The sequence below is a fragment of the Geotrypetes seraphini genome, chromosome 15, assembly GCF_902459505.1.
Source record: "Geotrypetes seraphini chromosome 15, aGeoSer1.1, whole genome shotgun sequence".
Taxonomy (NCBI): Eukaryota; Metazoa; Chordata; class Amphibia; order Gymnophiona; family Dermophiidae; genus Geotrypetes; species Geotrypetes seraphini.
Window position 1 is genome coordinate 22,709,368 of NC_047098.1, and position 19,726 is coordinate 22,729,093.

The 19,726-nt window shown below is 44.6% G+C and overlaps 2 protein-coding genes across 5 annotated transcripts in view; one reads left to right on the forward strand and one right to left on the reverse strand.

The window, feature by feature from the left end:
- C15H1orf159 (chromosome 15 C1orf159 homolog) overlaps positions 1-19,726 on the forward strand; it is a 54,537-nt gene that overhangs the window by 18,781 nt on the left and 16,030 nt on the right. For 2 of the 3 annotated variants that reach the window (XM_033922177.1, XM_033922178.1), the window contains exons 4-6: positions 2,303-2,410; positions 14,229-14,318; positions 16,175-16,309. In XM_033922177.1, coding sequence (XP_033778068.1) covers positions 2,303-2,410; positions 14,229-14,318; positions 16,175-16,309 — 333 coding nt within the window. The remainder of the gene's footprint in view (positions 1-2,302; positions 2,411-14,228; positions 14,319-16,174; positions 16,310-19,726) is intronic. The other variant, XM_033922179.1, reaches the window with a different exon arrangement.
- Positions 1,324-10,692, reverse strand: LOC117349128. Of its 2 annotated transcripts, XM_033922176.1 has the most exons (3): positions 7,636-10,692; positions 6,824-6,916; positions 1,324-1,401 (listed from the first exon to the last, which is right to left on the reverse strand). In XM_033922176.1, exon 1 carries the CDS (start codon positions 9,707-9,709, stop codon positions 8,192-8,194), a length of 1,518 nt encoding a protein of 505 aa, XP_033778067.1. In that variant the 5' UTR covers positions 9,710-10,692; the 3' UTR covers positions 1,324-1,401; positions 6,824-6,916; positions 7,636-8,191. The 2 variants fall into 2 exon arrangements, with proteins under 2 accessions (XP_033778067.1, XP_033778066.1); XM_033922175.1 differs by having other exon boundaries at positions 6,824-10,692.

Consider the following 19,726-nt stretch of genomic DNA (forward strand, 5'->3'; position numbering starts at 1 on the left):
GCTAGGGTCCAAAGTCTCCTATCATTCCATGACCATGGGAAAGGTTACAAAATTATGCTCTTCCCATAGAATTGCTGCAGCAGATGGAGAGCCAGAGTATCAGTGATTATGGCGGCAGCAGCAGTCTCTGTGGTGCTCAGCTTTCCTATGTGCTTCAATGTGTAGACTTGTCACAATTTAAACTACATGGTTCAAAGCATTGCTGCTTGGGCCTAGAGACAAAGAGATGAGGCCAAATTTAAAGCAGCTTGCTGATAAACCAAGATGAGAGGATGAGTGAGAAGACACAGTGCAGCAACATGAAAAAATGAGTCAAGAGTTGCGGGACAAGGGAGAGTAAATGAATGAGCAAGCAAGTGGGTAGGGTACTGGAGGGAGTATGAGTGAATAAGAGGATGGAGACAAAGGGAGAATGAGTGAATGAATGGGGAGCAAGATTAAGTGAGATGATTGGGGATGATGTGGGGATCAGAGAAAATGTGGGAAGAGCGTGAGAATATCAGAGTGGATTGAAGGGTGTATGGGAGGGAGGGAGAGGCAGAATCTGTGTAGGAAAGAGGAGCGTGAGTAAACTGTCCCTCCTATCCTGATTTTGGATCCCCTGTTCATTCCTGTCCCTTCCCTTCTTTACTACCTATCCCCATGTCCCTTTATACCTCCTACTTGAGATCCCTTCTCTATTTTCCTCTTCTGAGATTTCTCTTTGTTTCCCCATCTCGCATCCTTTCTCTTTTCTTTATTCTTGAACTCCCTCCTACCTTCCTAACAACGGTTTGTAAGATACCGTTTCTACAAAAAGGGACAAACAAAGTAACAAGATACACACAATTGCTAGAAATTTGTATTTATTTTATATAAATTTAAAAAATTAGTTTAATATACAGTATAAATATATGCAAATTTATAAAAATGGGCCGCATAACTTCTTCAGGGAATTATGGGCTTCGCCTGTAGCCACTATGTTTCCAGGCAGTTCAAGACAATTCAGAATGTTAATGTCGGGTGGGAATTAGAGAATGACACGGGGACAAATTTTTCCCCACCCCCGCAGGAACTCAATTGTCCTGTCCTCGCGAGTTTTGTCGCTCTGCCTTAACTGAGCAAGCCTCAAACACTTATGATTTTGAAGTGTTTGAGACTTGTGCAGATGAGGATAGAGTTTTCAGGAACCGGGCTGGGGCAGGAAAAGACCTTGCGGGGACGGCACAGGAAAATGAGTTTTCGCAGGGACAGGGAAAAATTTATCCCCATGTCATTCTCTAGTGGGAATCTGAAAGTGTGTCCCAGTGAATTCCCCCTTAACACACTAAAAAAAAAAAAACCCTTTGGAGTTGTCCTTGCTTTTTTTTGTTGATTTCCTCCTTGAATTACCTTCTTTTAGACTCCACTGAGAAAACAGTCCTACAAAAAAAGAGAAATCTTTTTCAGTACCCACATATAAAGAAGATGCAGTCTTGAAAGCTCAGGAATTACCTGCATATGATTTTTGTTTCATCCAGTTAACATTTTTAGAGCCAAAGAGAGATTCAAGTTTAATCACAAGGTAACACAATATTGGTTAAAAAATACCCCAAAAACCCCTGCACCCCAGTCTGCTCAATTTCTAAACTCACTGTGTGTGAAGGACCTTATTAGAGCTCTAAACTTGAATTATAAAACATTTTTGAGGCTCAGAATAGGGGCCTCTTTTCCTGTCTACTTGTTCAGATTGCTTGTAAGAAAGTTTTGGATTACACTCCCCCCCCCTTCCGATTCGCAGTTTTAGGACTCGTGATTTCAATTATTCACGATTTCCTAAAACCGGAATCATCCCCACCTCCCTCCCGCCTCTCAGACCTCTACAGACCTTACCTGGTGGTCTAGCGGTCTTTCAGGGCAGGCACGATCTTTCTACGCGCCTGCCTTGTGCAGATCACTCATCCAGAATGGCTGCCATGAGTTCCCATCGTAGGCTCGAGAGACTATGGGAACTCACGGCATCCATTTTGGATGAGTGATCTGCACGAAACAGGCACTTAGGAAGATCGCGCCTGCCCTAGAAGACCACTAGACCACCAGGTAAGGTCCAGGATGCCAGGGGGGAAGGTGGGAGGGAGTCGGGCCAAAAGTTATTTACAAATTTTCAATATTTGCGGGCCGGCTCTGCCCCTAACCCCCACGAATATTGAGGGAGGAATGTATAGCAGTTTCCCTTTGATCGTCCTCTGTTAGACAGAAAGTTTGATAGATTTGACTTGCATTTGTGTCCTTTGCCTGACTTCAGTCAGCATGAGATTGGTTAACAAGTTTTGTTCCTATTTAGGTTGTTACAGACACTGGACTGAGGATGGTGGTAGTACCTGTTTGAAGTGCAGGAAGGAAAATAGCCTAGAGCCCAATGGGTTTCACAATCTGACAGACTGCAGGAACAGTAAGTTGCTAACCATTACCCCAGAGGAATCCCCACCTTCCCCTCTACTAGCACCATTGCATTTACACTGGAAATAAAGAGCCAGTACAGAGCTGGTTCAGCTCTAACAATGTTTACTTGTTCATTTATAGACTAGGATTTATTCACTGCCTTTACATCAATATATGTTGTCTGCTGTAGGGGACATTTCAAAGTGATGGTGCATGACAAGATACGTCATAAAGGATTGTATTATGTGCAGATGGTCTTGTATCTTCTGCAGCCACACTGCATATTGAAAATTGTTTAGCAGACTTTCAGCAATGTGTTACTGCATATCTGGGATCCGTAACATGATGCAAATTATTACCCACTATATAGCTATGTACATCATATGTTCAGTGTTTATTTTTATTTCATTATGTGTTGTATTTGGGAGGGGGATTTCAGTTTACAGTTGGGTGTGTGCTCAAAACCAAAATACAGACAATATTAGCTTTGTGTAGTTGATGCTATAAAAGGAAGCAATTGTATAGTTAATTGTTATGTATTCTTAATTAAGGCTACTACAGTTAAACAGATTTTGTGCGCATAAATTAAAGAGCATGCCAAGTAAACCCCATGAAAGGAATATTGTCTATGTAATAAACCAGAGAGTAGGATCTTCGGCAGCCTCATTTCAGACAAGTTGTAGAAGTAGGAATTGAGATGTGCAGTCAATATGAGTTTGACTCGAGTTTCACCAGTATTTTAGAACATAATCTGCCAGTGAACTGCCTATTCTAAAATACAGGAGAAATGGACATTTATGTACAAGGTGCATGCAGAAATAACATCCATTTTAGAAAAATAAATTCTGCACATAATTGTTTATATTTGTGACCTTGGAAGCATAACTGGTTACTATTATGACACTGTTACCATTTGTTTATTTATTTATTGCCAGGTTGCATTTACGGCCTCTTTTACAAAGCTGCGCTAGTGGCTGCTCTGCGCTAACGGCCCCGAAGCCCATAGAGAATTAAAGGGCTTCAGGGCTGTTTCTGCCCGGCAGCTGCTAGCGCAGCTTTGTAAAAGAGGCCATTAGTGGGACCAAAAGCACTGGGAATTATGGGTGGAAACCTCCCCCAAGTCCTCCAGTGGAGTGCTGCTCAGTAAAAACTGTTTCCAAAATCCTAACTATGCGTGGTAGCAACTGTATCTCCCAATGTCGGGACATAGGTGTTTAGTCACGCCTCCTCCTTGGGTTTGATACATGCATTTCCTGGCTTTGTAAAATGGGACTTCAATGTTTATGCAACAAAAACGTTTAAATGCCTGTTTATGCACATCTCAAACACTAATAGGGCTTGTAAAATTAGGGCCATAGTGTACAATTTACATAATGGCAAACAAATCCAGCTGTTATAAGCACATCTTATTTTGTAGAAAGAAAGGAAGTGAAACTTGTAGAGCCAAGGGAAGGGTAGGGCAGGTCAGGAACACAAAGATTAGGCAGTACAAGTGACTGTTCCCTACTCTGCTCCAGGTTCACACACCCCTTTCTTTTTCCTGCCAGCTGCCTAGAAGCAGACACTCATTATTCTGGAGTCTGAAAAGAAGTGACGGAACTGCATTCTAAGCAGTTCCCCCAGAAATTAAACTCTAGTTCTAACAATAAATTTACACTAAAAAGCATATAATACAGTATGTAAGGATGTGCGTTAATTGCAATTAGCACATTATTTATTAGTCTTGATTAAGACTAATAAAAATTCATTGGGCTGCAGAGTCTCCCCCAGCATCTCCCCATCTTTCCCTCCTTTCTCTTCAAATCAGGTCTTCTTTGTTTCGGAGGTGGCAACAATACTCTCTTACTGCCTACAGCCTGCTCTGAAAATTTCCCTCTATCCTACCCACCCCTTTTGATGGAGCATCCTGATTCTCCAGGGGTAGGCAGTGCAGAAGGAAAGCTACAGAGCAGGCCACAGGCAGTGAGAGACTTACCACTGTGGCTGCAGTTCAGCTCCTCAGGGGTTGCCCTGATCTGGTGCAAGCTGGCTATGCCATTGGCACTCAGGCACTGCACGCTTGGCTCAAACTACTCTTTGATGAAGTGCTCTGGGGTGCACCTACCGGCCAGCATACCCTCCATCAGCAGCTTCAGTTGGCAGGAAATGCTCCTTGAGAGCTTGAGCAGCACAGGCAGGCTCTGCTCAACCAGGGGTACTGTCCTCAGAGCAGTGCAGCTGTGCTCCTCATGTAGTGGTCTATAGCAGTGGTTCTCAATCTTGTCCTGGAGGACCACCAGCCAGTCAGGTTTTCAGGATAGCCCTAATGAATAAGCATGGGGCAGATTTGCATGCCTGTCACCTTCATTATATGCAAATCTGCATCACACATATTCATTAGGGTTATCCCCAAAACCAGTGGCGTACCAAGGGGGGGCGGGAGGGGGGGGGCGGTGCGCCCTGGGTGCCAGCCCTGAGGGGGTGCTCCCGGCCTTGCCGTTCAGTCCCCTCCACCCCCGAAGGACTGCTCGCCCCACTGACCTTCCAGCATCACCTGTGAAGCAGGATCGCAACGTCAGCGATCCCTGAGCTGCTTGGGCGCTGCTTCCTGCGCCGCGGTCCTGCCCCTCCTCTGACGTCAGAGGAGGGATGGGACCGCGGCGCAGGAAGCAGCGCCTAAGCAGCGCAGAGATCGCTGACGTCGCGATTCTGCTGCGGCTGCTTCATAGGTGGTGCGGGGAGGCCAGGGGGGCGAGCGGTCCTTCGGGGTGGGTCGGGACATCAGGCCTTCAGGGTGGGGCGGGCGGGCAGGCAGGCTTTCAAGGGTGAGGGGGGGGGGACAGGCAGGCAGGCAGACCTTCAAGGGAGGGACAGGTCTTCGGGGGGGGGTGCAGGCCTTCAGGGGGGTGCAGACCTTCAAGGGGGGGACAGGCCTTCAAGGGGGGGACAGGCAGGCAGGCCTTCAAGGGGGGACAGGCCTACAAGGGGGGACAAGCTACAAGGGGGTGGGAAAGGCCTTCAAGGGGGGTGCAGGCCTTCGGGGAGGGTGCAGGCCTTCAAGGGGGTGCAGGCCTTCAAGGGGGGGACAGGCCTTCAAGGGGGGGACAGGCCTACAAGGGGGTGGGACAGGCCTTCAAGGGGGGTGCAGGCCTTCAAGGGGGGACAGGCCTTTGGGGGGGACTCTGGTTTAGAAGTACACGGAGGGAAGGGGGTGTTCAAAGAGACGTGCATATGCCAAACTTTGGGGGGGGGGGAAGAAATAATGGGTCTGAAAATAGAGGAGAGGGAGAGAGATGATGGACCATGGGATTTAGGGAGGGAAAGAACAGAAAGGGAGAGAAATTGGACACAAGGGATGGTGTGGAGGAGGGATAGAGATACTGGATAGGAGGGTAATTAGGAAAAGAAAGGGAGAGATGGTGGACTCTGGGGTGGTGGGGAAGGAGGGAGAGATGCCGGATGAAAGGGTAGTTAAGAAAAGGTGGATCTGTGGAGGGAGATGAAAAAAAGATACCAGACTTCCTGGGGAGGGAAGGGAAATGGAAAGGGAGGACAGAGTTGGCAGATGGATGGTTAGCATGCAGAAAGAAGAAAGAAGGAGACTCTGGCAAGCAAGTTATCAGAAGAAAACCAGAGCAACAAGATTTGAAATATAACCAGACAATAAAAGGTAGAAAAATTAATTTTATTTTCTGTTTTGTGATTATAATATGTCAGATTTGAAATGTGTATCCTGCCAGAGCTGGTGTTGGACTGCAAACGTGAGCTAGGATTTAACAGAGAGAGGAAAAGTCCTTTTTGTTTCTTTATTTTATTTACACCACAGCGCCAGTGTGGTTAGGAGAAGCCAAAGGGGGTGAAAAAGCTATAAAACCCACCAGGAGTTTTGAAAAAAATCACCCAACTGGGCAGGAAAATCGAATTGAAAAACCAATTCAATAGGCTGAATCGAATCGAAATTTTTTTTCCTGAATCTGGCAGCATTAGTTTGCGCTACTGTCTTAGACTTTAGGACCTGGGATTGGGGAGAGCTGGCATCCTCAGTACTTTATAATGCAAGTGAAACGAGGATTTGGTCAGACTTTTGAAGGGTCTGCAGAAAAAAAATATTGTATAGGCCGGGGACATGAGACAGCAGGAAATGGGAACTTTTCTTCCTTCCTTCTATTTTTGTGAATGGAAAGGCTGAGGATGTCAGAGAGTTCAGTTAAAATATGTGCTTTATAAGAAAATATAATAATGTGTTTTATAAAGTTTATAGCATAGCTGGCCTACCCAGTGAGGTGTTCCTAGTGGTGGTGGTGGCAGCGTGTCAATGTGTTGAGAGGAAGAGGTGGTCTGGGAAATTCTGCTGAGCAAACTCCGGGCCCATTTCCACCCCCCAGTTAGTCCACTCCACTCAACTGATTCACACACTGAGTGGGTCTTGTAACGGAGCCGGTACCTGTGCCTTCAGTGATGCCGGTCTCCGCTCACCTGTACGCCACCTCGATGTGCTTCCTTTAGGTAGGAAGTCCTGCTGGAACACTCTTCATGACTCAAGAAATATAAATGATATGAAAAATGAGTTCATGATGCACAGTCAAATGCTTTATTGTCAATTGAAAGGAGGGAGTCAGATTTCACACCCCGTCCTGACTCCCAAACATAGCAAAAATCCATAAACAAAATTATAGCTGAATCCAAAACCCAAGGCTCAGCTATCCCCTTAATGCAGGCAAGTAACGTTATCATAAAGTCCAAAAAAACATCCAAAATGCAGGTTCATTCAACTTCAATAGTCTTTCAACCATATAGCAAGCACTACTGGTAGTGCTGTAATCAAGCCCTGAAGGTCAGCTGGCTTCTTCCCACTTAGTTTAACAGAACTGAAGCGGGGGAGGGGAGTAAGTGAATCCACTAAAACTTTTCTGAATAACAGAATGCCACGAATGGCCCCTCTAACCCTCCTAGATGGATAGTGGACTCTCCCCAATTATCCCCTCACTTCCCTCAGGTAATTACCACAGCCAGAAAGAACATTAATTAAACTTCTGGACTTCAGGTATTCAAAGTTTAGCACAAAAAGAAAAACGTTTTTTTTTTCCTTTCTTTTTTCTCCTGCTTCCCACAAGCAGGGCCGTCACAGCCAGCACAAGTCCCTTAAAGGAATGCAAGAATCAAACATCCATTCTCACACAGTGTAAACCCCAAACCCAGGAGGATTATAACTCTTACAGCTCTCAGCCCTGCCACTTAGCTCATTTCCATTGGTACCTCTTCAGGCAGGCTGACAGTTTCTCCAAACTCCATGGGTTCCTCCCTGAGTAACTGGCTGGCCAAAGGGCTTGTGTCAGGCTCCTGCATTTCCCAGTCCTGAGATTCTGGAAAACCTTCAGCAGGAGAGATCCTTTCCAGGTCTGGCCCTGAGCAGACTGCCCTTCTCCTTCTCAGAGCTGCCTCTAAAGTACCTAGGGGAATCTGACCTGCCCTGGAAGGGGGAGGAGCTTTCTGACGATTTCCCCTAGCTATCTTTGGGAGCTTAATCATTCCCTTCAGCTGGGGGAAGTCAAGGGAAGGGAGCTCTCTCTGGGATTCTTGTGGGCTGTCCCAACTTTCCTCTTCACCTTCTTGGAGCTCAGCCCTGACTGAATTAAAGGGCCAGCTAGATTTTTCCTTAGGCTTGGTCACAATCCCATCCCCGTGATTTGCCCTCTGAATCACAGGACCAGGCTTGATAATAGCCTGCCCTGGCGAAAGCTGCATTTTAGGGATAGGATTGTGACATACCCTCACCTTTAAGGGCTGCCCATCCTGGGATCCTAAATCCCTCTCAAAACCGTTTCCGGGGTTTATTACCCCTCCTTTCCTGACTTAGGGGAGGTGGGTCGGGGTCTTCAAAATCTTCCGGCCATCGTAATAGGGCAACCTCTCGCTGCCCTCCTGCCGCTCCCCTACCCTGATCTCTGGGACCCTCTAGCCCATCCACCCTCTGGGCTAATGCTGCAACCACCTGTGTTATTCCCCCCAAGTCCTCTTGTCCTAGTTGGGCAATTTGTTCCCTCAATTCGTTAATATCCTGGTCCATGCCCTTAAATGTAGCTAAGACTTTCTCAAAATGCTGCGCATGCTGTTCTAGCTGCTCCCCCTGTTCTTTTTGAGCTACCACCCAGCTTTCTGTCTTCCCCGTCTTTGCCGTTAGCTGACCACAAGTGTTTTTTATTTCCTTTACACTCTGCTGAACAACCTGTTGTTGGTCTTGACTTTCTTTTAATTGTCCCTGAACCAACTTAAGCTGGGCGGTGACTTGCTCCATGAGGCGGGACAATTTCTCCGATTCGAGATGGCACTGGGTAAGAACCTGTTCCCTAGACCTTGTATGTTCAGGATCTATGGGGTCTTTCCAAGTTTGGTAACTGGCTTCAGTACATGCCTTAACCCCTGCTTCCCAATCCTGCCGAGCAGAGGCTAATTCCTTTTTTATCTGATGTACCTCATTCTCCAGTTTAGCAAGGTCCCCTGCCCCCACGTTCCCTAGGGGAATATCTAGGGGTTCCCCTGGGACACTACTTTCAGGCCCATCCCTATCCGTGGAGCCAAAGCCCCGCTGTGCTCTACTTGTCTCCGGTAGGCCACTACACTGTATAACGTCGGGGTGCCAAATTTTTTCACAGATCAGCTGAGCTACCCGGTCTCCCAACTGTACCTTGTATTCTGAATCTCCATTATTCACAAGGAGTACAGCTACGTTTCCCCTAAAGTCCGGGTCTATAACCCCAGCAGCTACATCGATTGAGTGGTGGAGAGCTAACCCTGACCTCGGGGCCACCCGCAGATAAGCCCCTGGGGGAGGTGATACCTGTATATCAGTTTTTATTAAAGCTCGCCCCCTAACAGGTATGACCTGATCTTGTGCTGCATACAAGTCATATCCTGCGGCCTTGAAGTAAGCCCGAGTGGGTGCCTTCGCCTTATCAGAAAGTGGGGCCCACCGGATAGTCGGCCTCCAACTCTTGGGTCTGGTTGCCCAGGCTCCTCGTCTCCCCTCCGGTAAGGCGAGCGACTTTCTCCCTACATGACTCCCAAACACCCACTTCCCTGGATCCGGCTTCCCATTAGGCCTCTCTGCCTGAGCTAAAGCAAGCCAGTCCCTTCCTAAAATCAAGGGATATGGGGTGGACTTCAGCACGGCCACCTTCATGTGGATTTTCTTCCTACCGTGTTCTATGACCAGAGGACACACTGGGTATTCTTGGGCCTCCCCGTGAATGCAGGTGATGGGCACTTTGCTCAATCCAGCCTTCTGGTCATCACCCACCTTCTCCCACAACTGTCTTGACACTACAGACATCTCAGCTCCTGTATCTACTAGGGCTGTGATCTTTTTTTCCTCTCACCGATACCCTTATCTGATATTCTTTCGGAACTCTGGCCCCGGGGTCCTGGGCTATTACCAGGTCCCTGGTCACCCTACAATAACGCTGGGTATGTCCGGTTTTGCCGCAGCGGTAACACCTAAGGGTTTCCTTTTGAGTGGGCTCTTTAACTTTGGGGTATCCTGAGAACTTACTAGGCGAGTCCGGGCTTTTGCTAGTCTTCGCCTTTCCCTGACCTGGAGAGTTTGCTCTATACTCTTCCTCATAGGCGCCCTGGGCGTCTATATAGGCCTCTGCCACCTCAAGTGTCTGGCCTAAATTTTTACAACCCTGCCTCTGTACCCAACCCCGTAAGTTTTTCGGGGCGGACCGCAGAAACTGCTCCCTTATGATTTCCATCATTAGGGCCCTAGGATTTCCTAGACACTGATTAAGCCATCGCTCGGCTAATTTAGTTAGTCTCTGAGCTAAAGCCTTGGGCCTTTCCTTCTCCTGCATCACCGCCGCCCTAAAACGCTGACGGTAATGTTCAGGCGAATACCCTAAGTATTCTAGAATGTGATTTTTCACCGCCTGGTAGTCATTGGCCGCCTCTGGGGCCAATGTCTGGAAAGCTGACAGGGTCTCGCCTGCCAGACAGGGAAGAAGCCTGACTGCCCACTGACCCTGAGGCCAACCAGCAGCAGTAGCCACCCTTTCAAATGCCGACAGGAACTCATCTGGCGCATCGGCCGGCGTTATTTTACAAAGATTCATCATGGCAAGGGGGTGAGCTACCCCTACGGAAGTTTGGGCCCCGACAACTCCTTGTTCACTAATTCCTGATGGTAAGGGTCTCTGTAAAATTTGCGAAAGTACCTTCGTCTGTTCTCCCATAGCCATTACCATCTCATCGTGTTGCCTGCGGGCCAATTCCTGAGATCTATACCAAAGTTCCTGATTAGTCTTCAGCACAGCTTGTAAGTCCTCGGACTGTTTTTGCCTTTCGGCCGTCAGAAAAGACATCAATTGCTGGTGGTCCATCTTGGCCCGACACCTGGGGAAAACAAACAGAGAGACCAACCCAAGTGCGGTACCAAAATAACTGGGTAGCCTATCCCCTTACCCACCCCTGGTCGGGTACCTTACCAGAGGGCTAGGCGAGTCGGCGCCTTTGGTTTGTAGGCCTCCTTGGCCCCCAGTCGCTCACTGCGTCTCTGTCCTCCAATATAGACGTCCGGAACTCCTGAAGTTTCTTCCCCGACTCCGGTTCTCTGCCGGAATAGCTGGACTCCTCCGGACACTTGCTTCCACTGCACCGCCGATTGGAAGACGTCTGGAACCCAGCTCCTCGCAAACAGGAACCAACACAAGAAACTAAAAAAACAAGCTAAAGAAATAAATCATTCAGAACTCCAAACGTTTTTTTTTTCTTCCAAAAAAAATTTTTCCCAAAGTTCACTGAATGTCCAGCAGGAGGCGCCCTATCCCACTTCTGACACCATTTGTAGCGGAGCCGGTACCTGTGCCTTCAGTGATGCCGGTCTCCGCTCACCTGTACGCCACCTCGACGTGCTTCCTTTAGGTAGGAAGTCCTGCTGGAACACTCTTCATGACTCAAGAAATATAAATGATATGAAAAATGAGTTCATGATGCACAGTCAAATGCTTTATTGTCAATTGAAAGGAGGGAGTCAGATTTCACACCCCGTCCTGACTCCCAAACATAGCAAAAATCCATAAACAAAATTATAGCTGAATCCAAAACCCAAGGCTCAGCTATCCCCTTAATGCAGGCAAGTAACGTTATCATAAAGTCCAAAAAAACATCCAAAATGCAGGTTCATTCAACTTCAATAGTCTTTCAACCATATAGCAAGCACTACTGGTAGTGCTGTAATCAAGCCCTGAAGGTCAGCTGGCTTCTTCCCACTTAGTTTAACAGAACTGAAGCGGGGGAGGGGAGTAAGTGAATCCACTAAAACTTTTCTGAATAACAGAATGCCACGAATGGCCCCTCTAACCCTCCTAGATGGATAGTGGACTCTCCCCAATTATCCCCTCACTTCCCTCAGGTAATTACCACAGCCAGAAAGAACATTAATTAAACTTCTGGACTTCAGGTATTCAAAGTTTAGCACAAAAAGAAAAACGTTTTTTTTTTTTTTTTTTTTCCTTTCTTTTTTCTCCTGCTTCCCACAAGCAGGGCCGTCACAGCCAGCACAAGTCCCTTAAAGGAATGCAAGAATCAAACATCCATTCTCACACAGTGTAAACCCCAAACCCAGGAGGATTATAACTCTTACAGCTCTCAGCCCTGCCACTTAGCTCATTTCCATTGGTACCTCTTCAGGCAGGCTGACAGTTTCTCCAAACTCCATGGGTTCCTCCCTGAGTAACTGGCTGGCCTAAGGGCTTGTGTCAGGCTCCTGCATTTCCCAGTCCTGAGATTCTGGAAAACCTTCAGCAGGAGAGATCCTTTCCAGGTCTGGCCCTGAGCAGACTGCCCTTCTCCTTCTCAGAGCTGCCTCTAAAGTACCTAGGGGAATCTGACCTGCCCTGGAAGGGGGAGGAGCTTTCTGACGATTTCCCCTAGCTATCTTTGGGAGCTTAATCATTCCCTTCAGCTGGGGGAAGTCAAGGGAAGGGAGCTCTCTCTGGGATTCTTGTGGGCTGTCCCAACTTTCCTCTTCACCTTCTTGGAGCTCAGCCCTGACTGAATTAAAGGGCCAGCTAGATTTTTCCTTAGGCTTGGTCACAATCCCATCCCCGTGATTTGCCCTCTGAATCACAGGACCAGGCTTGATAATAGCCTGCCCTGGCGAAAGCTGCATTTTAGGGATAGGATTGTGACAGTCTTTGGGTGTTGTTTTGGGATCTCTTCCAGTGGTTTATCAGTATCTCCTTCTGGTCCAAGGAAGGAAACTTTGTTATCCTTAGCATTGACCTACAGAATATGTTTGTAACAGCGCTGCTTGTGTGGCATTAGGCTATGTAGTGATCGAAAGAAAAAAACAGACCTTTGCACATTTTTGCACTATATGGTGGGTGTATGAGGAGATTCGCATTTCCTGCACAGCTAAGTCCATGTGAAGTTACCTTGTGCTGTATTTGACATCTAGCAAGGTCTCTGTTTGAAAGGAAAGATCTAAACTTAAAAATGAAGTGGCCAGAAGTTATGGTAAAATCAGGTTTTAAGAAAAATTTGGACAAATTCCTGGAGGAAAAGTCCATAATCTGTTATTAAGACATGGGGGAAGTGTCTGCTTGCCCTGGATCGGTAGCATGGAATGTTGCTACTCTTTGGGTTTTGACTAGGTATTAGTGTCCTGGATTGGCTACCATGAGAATGGGCTACTGGGCATGATGGACCATTGGTCTGACCCAGTTAGGCTATTCTTATGTTATGTTCTCATCTGTAGGGGCCTTTGTTTTCACTTCTTATTTTAATGTATTTTTTTTCTGGGAACTTATCAGTGTTTTTTATAATGGGAACAAAAATGAAAGAGAATTAATGTGTGTGGGATGAGGGGGTAACTAATTTTTCAGCTAAATAATTCAATCCACTTCAAACAGACATAGGAGAACTCATGCACCATTCACACACCCTCCAACCAAAAACGTCAAAAGAAAAAAACTGTTCGACAACCTCCTAGCCATTCGAGCTGCAACACTCGACCCCCAACTCTACAACCAATTGACATCGACCACAGACTGCAAAACCTTCAAAAAGAAATAAAAACCCTTCTATTCAAAAAACACATAAAACCGAACTAACACAATCGGAACTGTCCCAAGCATCACCTGCAACTACTCCATATGTACTTCTGATGTCATGACAATTCAGACATAATTTATGTTATGTTATGTTTGGAATATAAGAAAATTTTCACTGCCTGTTTCTATTCTGACCATTTATTCCGATTCATGGTCATTACAAAAAATATTTTTTTACAGGGGGGGGTGTCAAAAAATGATGGGCCCCGGGTGCCACATACCCTAGGTACGCCATTGCCCAAAACCCGACTGGCTGGTGGTCCTCCAGGACAGGGTTGGGAACCACTGGTCTACAGGGTTTGGCAGTGTAGCCTGAGCTCCCAGCATCTCCATGATGTCCAGGTACGTAGTGTGAGAGACTGGAGGGAAGAGAGAGAGAGATTGGACCCTGGGGGGGAGTGGATGGAAGGGAAGGGAGAGAGAGAGAGAGAAGTAAGGGATCTGGGGATGGATGGGAGGAAGGAATGGAGAGATTCTGGACAATGAGAAGGTGGCAGAGGAGAGATGTTAGATCTGAGGGCAGGAGGGATTGTGATTAAAGATTTTAATAAAAATTCAGCCCTGATAATAAGTTCTTCCAGAATAATTCAGATGTGTACATTCATAACACTTAAAATGCACAGTGGCATGGATGGACACAAACACACCCAAACATTGAAATCAGAAGGGACATTATTAAGTAGTGAGTTGCCAAGTTATTATTTAATTTGTTGCTTTTGTTTGGCAAGTAAAGTTCAGGTTTATCTGCTTTATTTTTCACAGTAAGTTTTCATGGCCTGGATCTGAAAATGAATGTAAGCACTGTACATCCATACCTCCGCAACATGGGTAAGAACATGGGTAACATGGGTAGAGGTTTATTGCCTTGCAGACCTTGAGTGTATTTTAGACAACGCCTTGTGTTCTCAGGGGCCAATGTAATAAGATGAATTAAGCTGTGTGCACTTTTTTAAGCTGAACTTAATTCATGATTTAAGAAGGCTTTTAGTGCACAGAAAATGTATTCTAAATTGAAAATTCCATTAAATGAATGAATTGGAGGGAAGTTTGGAAAAGTCTCCAGTGCTTAACACTGGTTTGTTTGTTTTTTTATTAACACTAAAATTTGTGTCTCAAGTCATGGATGGAATAACATTTCTGGAGTTAGTGTTAATCAATGTGGCTGTGCTAGTGTGATCCTAGATTTGGGTGCAGAAATGTGAGTTAATTTTACTTCTGGATTAGAGAGGAAATAACATTTTTTGGGTTAAAAAAACCCATAAACCTCAAATCCAGAATCCATGCACCAAGCGCCAATATTCATTGACTAACGACTGAATAAGTTGAGCGGCCAGCTAGACCCACCTAAATAGTAGGTCTATCTTTGGCTGCAATGACTTAGCCATTTAGCCGGTAAGTATTGGCTTGGCTGGCTAAAGAGAGACTGGGGATTGAATTTCTGGCTGCTAGATATAGCCCCGTTGTGTTCAAATACATTTTCACAAAAAAAGTCTAGAAGGTGTCATCTTAAAACATGGGCAGAGCTGCTTCAGTTTCTTGTGAAAGTGTATTTGAACATATCAGTGTTTTTCACAAAACCGTGTTTTTCAATGCTAGATATAGCCCCAACATTGAATTTCCAGGTTCACTGCCAGCTGCAGGATGTAGCTGTCCGAAAATTGGCCCCATTGGCTTTTTTTTATAATCTTTATTTATTTTAAATTCACCATCAAGTGTACAGAAAATGCTTACAATAAAACATCACATCACTTGAAATAGCACATACATTTCTTAAAATTGGCCCCATTGGCTTTAAGAACCAGATTTTTGTACAGTGTGACTAACCTGAAAAATCAGATATGTTTACCTGTTTGGGAACCTCACAGCCAGTCCAGGTTTTTAGAAAATCCACGGACTGGCTGTGAGGTTCCCAAACAGGTAAACATATCTGATTTTTCAGGTTAGTCACACTGTACAAAAATCTGGTTCTTAAAGCCAATGGGGCCAATTTTAAGAAATGTATGTGCTATTTCAAGTGATGTGATGTTTTATTGTAAGCATTTTCTGTACACTTGATGGTGAATTTAAAATAAATAAAGATTATAAAAAAAAGCCAATGGGGCCAATTTTCGGACAGCTACATCCTGCAGCTGGCAGTGAACCTGGAAATTCAATGTTGGGGCTATATCTAGCATTGAAAAACACGGTTTTGTGAAAAACACTGATATGTTCAAATACACTTTCACAAGAAACTGAAGCAGCTCTGCCCATGTTTTAAGATGACACCTTCTAGACTTTTTTTGTGAAAATGTATTTGAACACAACGGGGCTATATCTAGCAGCCAGAAATTCAATCCCCAGTCTCTCTTTAGCCAGCCAAGCCAATACTTACCGGCTAAATGTCTTGATCCATGGATCCATGTATGAAATATATCTGTATGTACTGAAGACCCAGTACATTTATCTTGTGCATAATATTCAACATGAATATCCTGAAAACCTGACTGACTATGGAATCTCCGGGACAGGTTTGGATGATCAGCAGAGGGTTAGCCCAAACTATAAATCATTTATCCCCAGGGTAGGAAAGTTATGAAACCACTTTCAAATTCCAGGTTTGGGATGAGAGGTGTATGCAGGACTGCATTAGCATGTCTTGCTATCTTCAGCCATTGTATGACCAGCTCTTTTTTTTCCTTGGACAGGAGGGCCAGAGATAGCAGCCTCTCTTCTGCTGGGGACCTTCTTCATAAGTCTGTTGTTAATTTTCTCCGTGGCATTTTTTTTCTACCTCAAGCGATCTAACATACTTCCAGATCTTTTCTACAGAAGGAACAAAGGTATGTTTGGAATGCTGCACTAAGATGGTAAAGTGCACAAAAAAATCAATTATTTTCTTATTTCTGTAAATTTCTTAGAAGAGGCTCTCTAGAACAGACTAACCCCTTCTTTTACAACACTGCGATAGCAGTTTCTAGCGCGGGGAGCTGCGCTGAACGGTCCGCGCTGCCCCCGACGCTCATAGGAACTCAATGAGCATCAGGAGCAGCGCGGGCCATTCATCGCGGCTCCCCATGCTAGAAACTGCTATCGCAGCTTCGTAAAAGGAGGCCTAAGTTTATGGCATCTGCTGGAACATCAAGTTCAGCCTTCCCACCACCATCAAAAAAGAATTGCTATCCTAGCCTCATCTTTATCGGACTTAACTTCCTCTATTCAAGATACTTGGAACAGTGCTTCTCAACCTTCACCTGGAGGAGGATTATCAGGTGAATAAGTATAAGAAATTTGCATGTGTTGAAAATCCATTATCAGTCTAACTCTATATATGGCACTCAAAATTGCGCACAGAAATTTGGGGGGTGCCCAATTTTCATGTGCAATTTAATTGAATAACAAGCCAATTAGCACCAGTAATTGGCCACTAATAATTGGTGCTGATCTGGCATTATTTAAAATGTGTGCACATATTTTTAGGTGCTGGGGTTTGCGCATAAATTTTGTGTGGCTATGGGAGGGACATGGGTGGATCAAGACATTCCTGGAATTAACATACGGGTTTATAAAGTAAGTGTGATCTGCATGTAATCTGGGACACAAGAATTTGTACTGGGTTTCACATGGTGTAAATTCTCGCACATAAAACTGGGTATGGATTTTCGTGCCAAATGCTATTCTATAAACAGCACAAAACCTTTGGGCACCGTTTATAGAATTTTGGCCTACATGTAGATTCTGTTATGCATTTTCATTGTGTTAATCCCAAAAACCTAACTGGCAAGGCATGCCTCAAGGAGAGGGTTAAGAAACATCATTACTTTACGTGCCAGACCTAGTCTCGGATATTATATGATAATGTTCATTTCTTAACTGTGTACTTGGAATTTGTTTACTGCAAAAGCCCAACTCAACTAATCTAACGCCTTGATCTGGGCTCACCATAGGGAAGACTGTCCTCAAAAACCACTTACCAGGTTATTGGGTTATCTGAAAATTACCTACCCACCTTTTTCCTGGAGAAAAATATGTGCTTGCTTTTACCCACAGGATTTAAATAACAAGCTCAGGGTTGGGTTCAATCAAGGTAAGCAATAACACACATAGTTTATCATTTTCATAGAATCTGGAAATCTCTGTGGTACTTTTGCCAAGGCAGTTTTTCAAAGGGAAAATGTGTATGCTTTTTCTGTTTGAGAATAAGTATGAAATCTGTGGGTAAAATTTCCTGGACACTTGGCACCAGCCTATAGAGCTCTGAAAAATACCCTCTAAGGGGGGAGTGGGGTGGAATTTTTCAAACAGCGTTAGGGCTTAATGTACCTTTAACACATCTTTAGGAAATTAGCATGCACTAAATTCTAGAGCCCATTTATAGGGCTTTGAGGACCCGATTCTAAAAATGATACCCAAAGCTAGGTGGTGATAGATACCCTGCTATCACCTAAATTAATTGGTTTAATAAGTACACTAATTGGCTATGCCAATTAAAAACCAATTTAAACTCAATTTAACCTTTTCCTATCGTGTGTCCCGGATGACGGGACATTCCAAAAATGACATAGACAATGGATAAACAGTCTGTAGGGACTAATAAAGAGCCAGGAACACAAAATATTTGAATTAACAGACTTATGACTTATTTACATTATGTTTACAATAGCCGTAAATGATAACGGTGAACAATACAAAACTTTGCTAAAATAATTACGATTGGAACCAGCGTAACGTAAAATTTATTACGATAGGAAAAGGTTAAAAAAGAAAAAAAAACAAGTGCCTTAGGGTACCTCCAAAAAGGCCACCATTATCCTGCCTATAGAGGTGCCTTACGACACCTAACACCAAGTTTCAAGTTTTATTTCAGATTTGTTAAATCGCCTATATAGGGTTTCTAGGTGATGTACAATTAAAAAATAATAATAGGTATTTACAAAACAATACATTAGACCAACTCACAGATACAAGAGACAAAAGGGTAAAAACTACAATATCAATAAGGTTAATGCTGGAGTGGCACGATTCTCTTGAAAGGTAGGCGCCAGAAATGTAGACCTTTAAAACCCTGGCCTACATTTCAGGTATCTACTTTTCTCATAGCTATAATTTTGCAAATACCACCGTTGCATGATTGACACACCGTTGCATGATTGTTTTTTTTTTAGGCATCCTCCGATAATGGCACCATTTACAGAATCCGGGCCTTAGTGGTTAACACACACTAATTCCCTTAATGCACGTTAAGGTATTTTAACCCCGGCCCAGTGTAATTTTATGAATTTTATTTTCAAATTGTTGCTAACTGCTTAATGTGATTGGGATTGATAAGATGGGATATACAGTACTGTAACTATAAGAGAACGAATAATTTCATTTTGCAGTTCCATAATATGTTTGAATTTGGACCCATGTGTTCTGCTCTACTTCCCATATTAGTAGGTTGATTTTTTTTTTAATCTATTTCTCTTTATTGGTCTTTCTCTTCCTTTCTTTCTGTTGAGTTTTTTCCCTTCTGTATCTATCGTTCTTTTGATGCTAGTAATGTGGATTTATGTTATCTTTCTCTCTTGAATGTGTCCCTGAATCTCTTCAGTACAAATCCTATAAAAAGTAAATTGAAAGGTTACTGTATACATTTTAGGAAGATCAGTAGAGCGTGAGCCCAGAATATAAATTGTTCATCTCCAGAGCAGGAAAGCTATAAAACTACTTTCAAATTCCAGACTAAAAATCTTTGGATGGTGGGGCTGTTTAATGCAGAGGAGCGTGCCATGGAGGCTCACCGCACGCAGGAAGGATGATGAGGATGACACAGTGCAGGAAACTGCAGGGCAGGGCTCCTATGTGCCAAGCAGCACAAAACACATCATTGTTCTGCTTGTGTTAACGTTTGCACTTGGGAAAGAGACATCACAACATTTATATTAATTTGCGAGTGTTTTCTGTGTCTCATGCCCTCCATTATAGAAGGTTACCAGTTGATTCCGCTTTTTCTAGGACAGGATGAAATCCACTCCATTTTATCCAATTACATGCATGGGTTTGTGACTCTGTGAAAGGCAAGCCCATGTGCTCAATGAGGTAAAACCAGGAGCTGTTTTGAAACAATGGAACCAACTGCGATTGGCCTGACACCTCTTATGTAAAGGAATCAGAGTGTTAGCAGATGAAGTGCAGCTCAACACTGGTATCACATGCTCTGTCACACAAGCAGTATGCCAGCCTTTTCAGTGTTTAATGCCACTTGGAAACAACAAAAC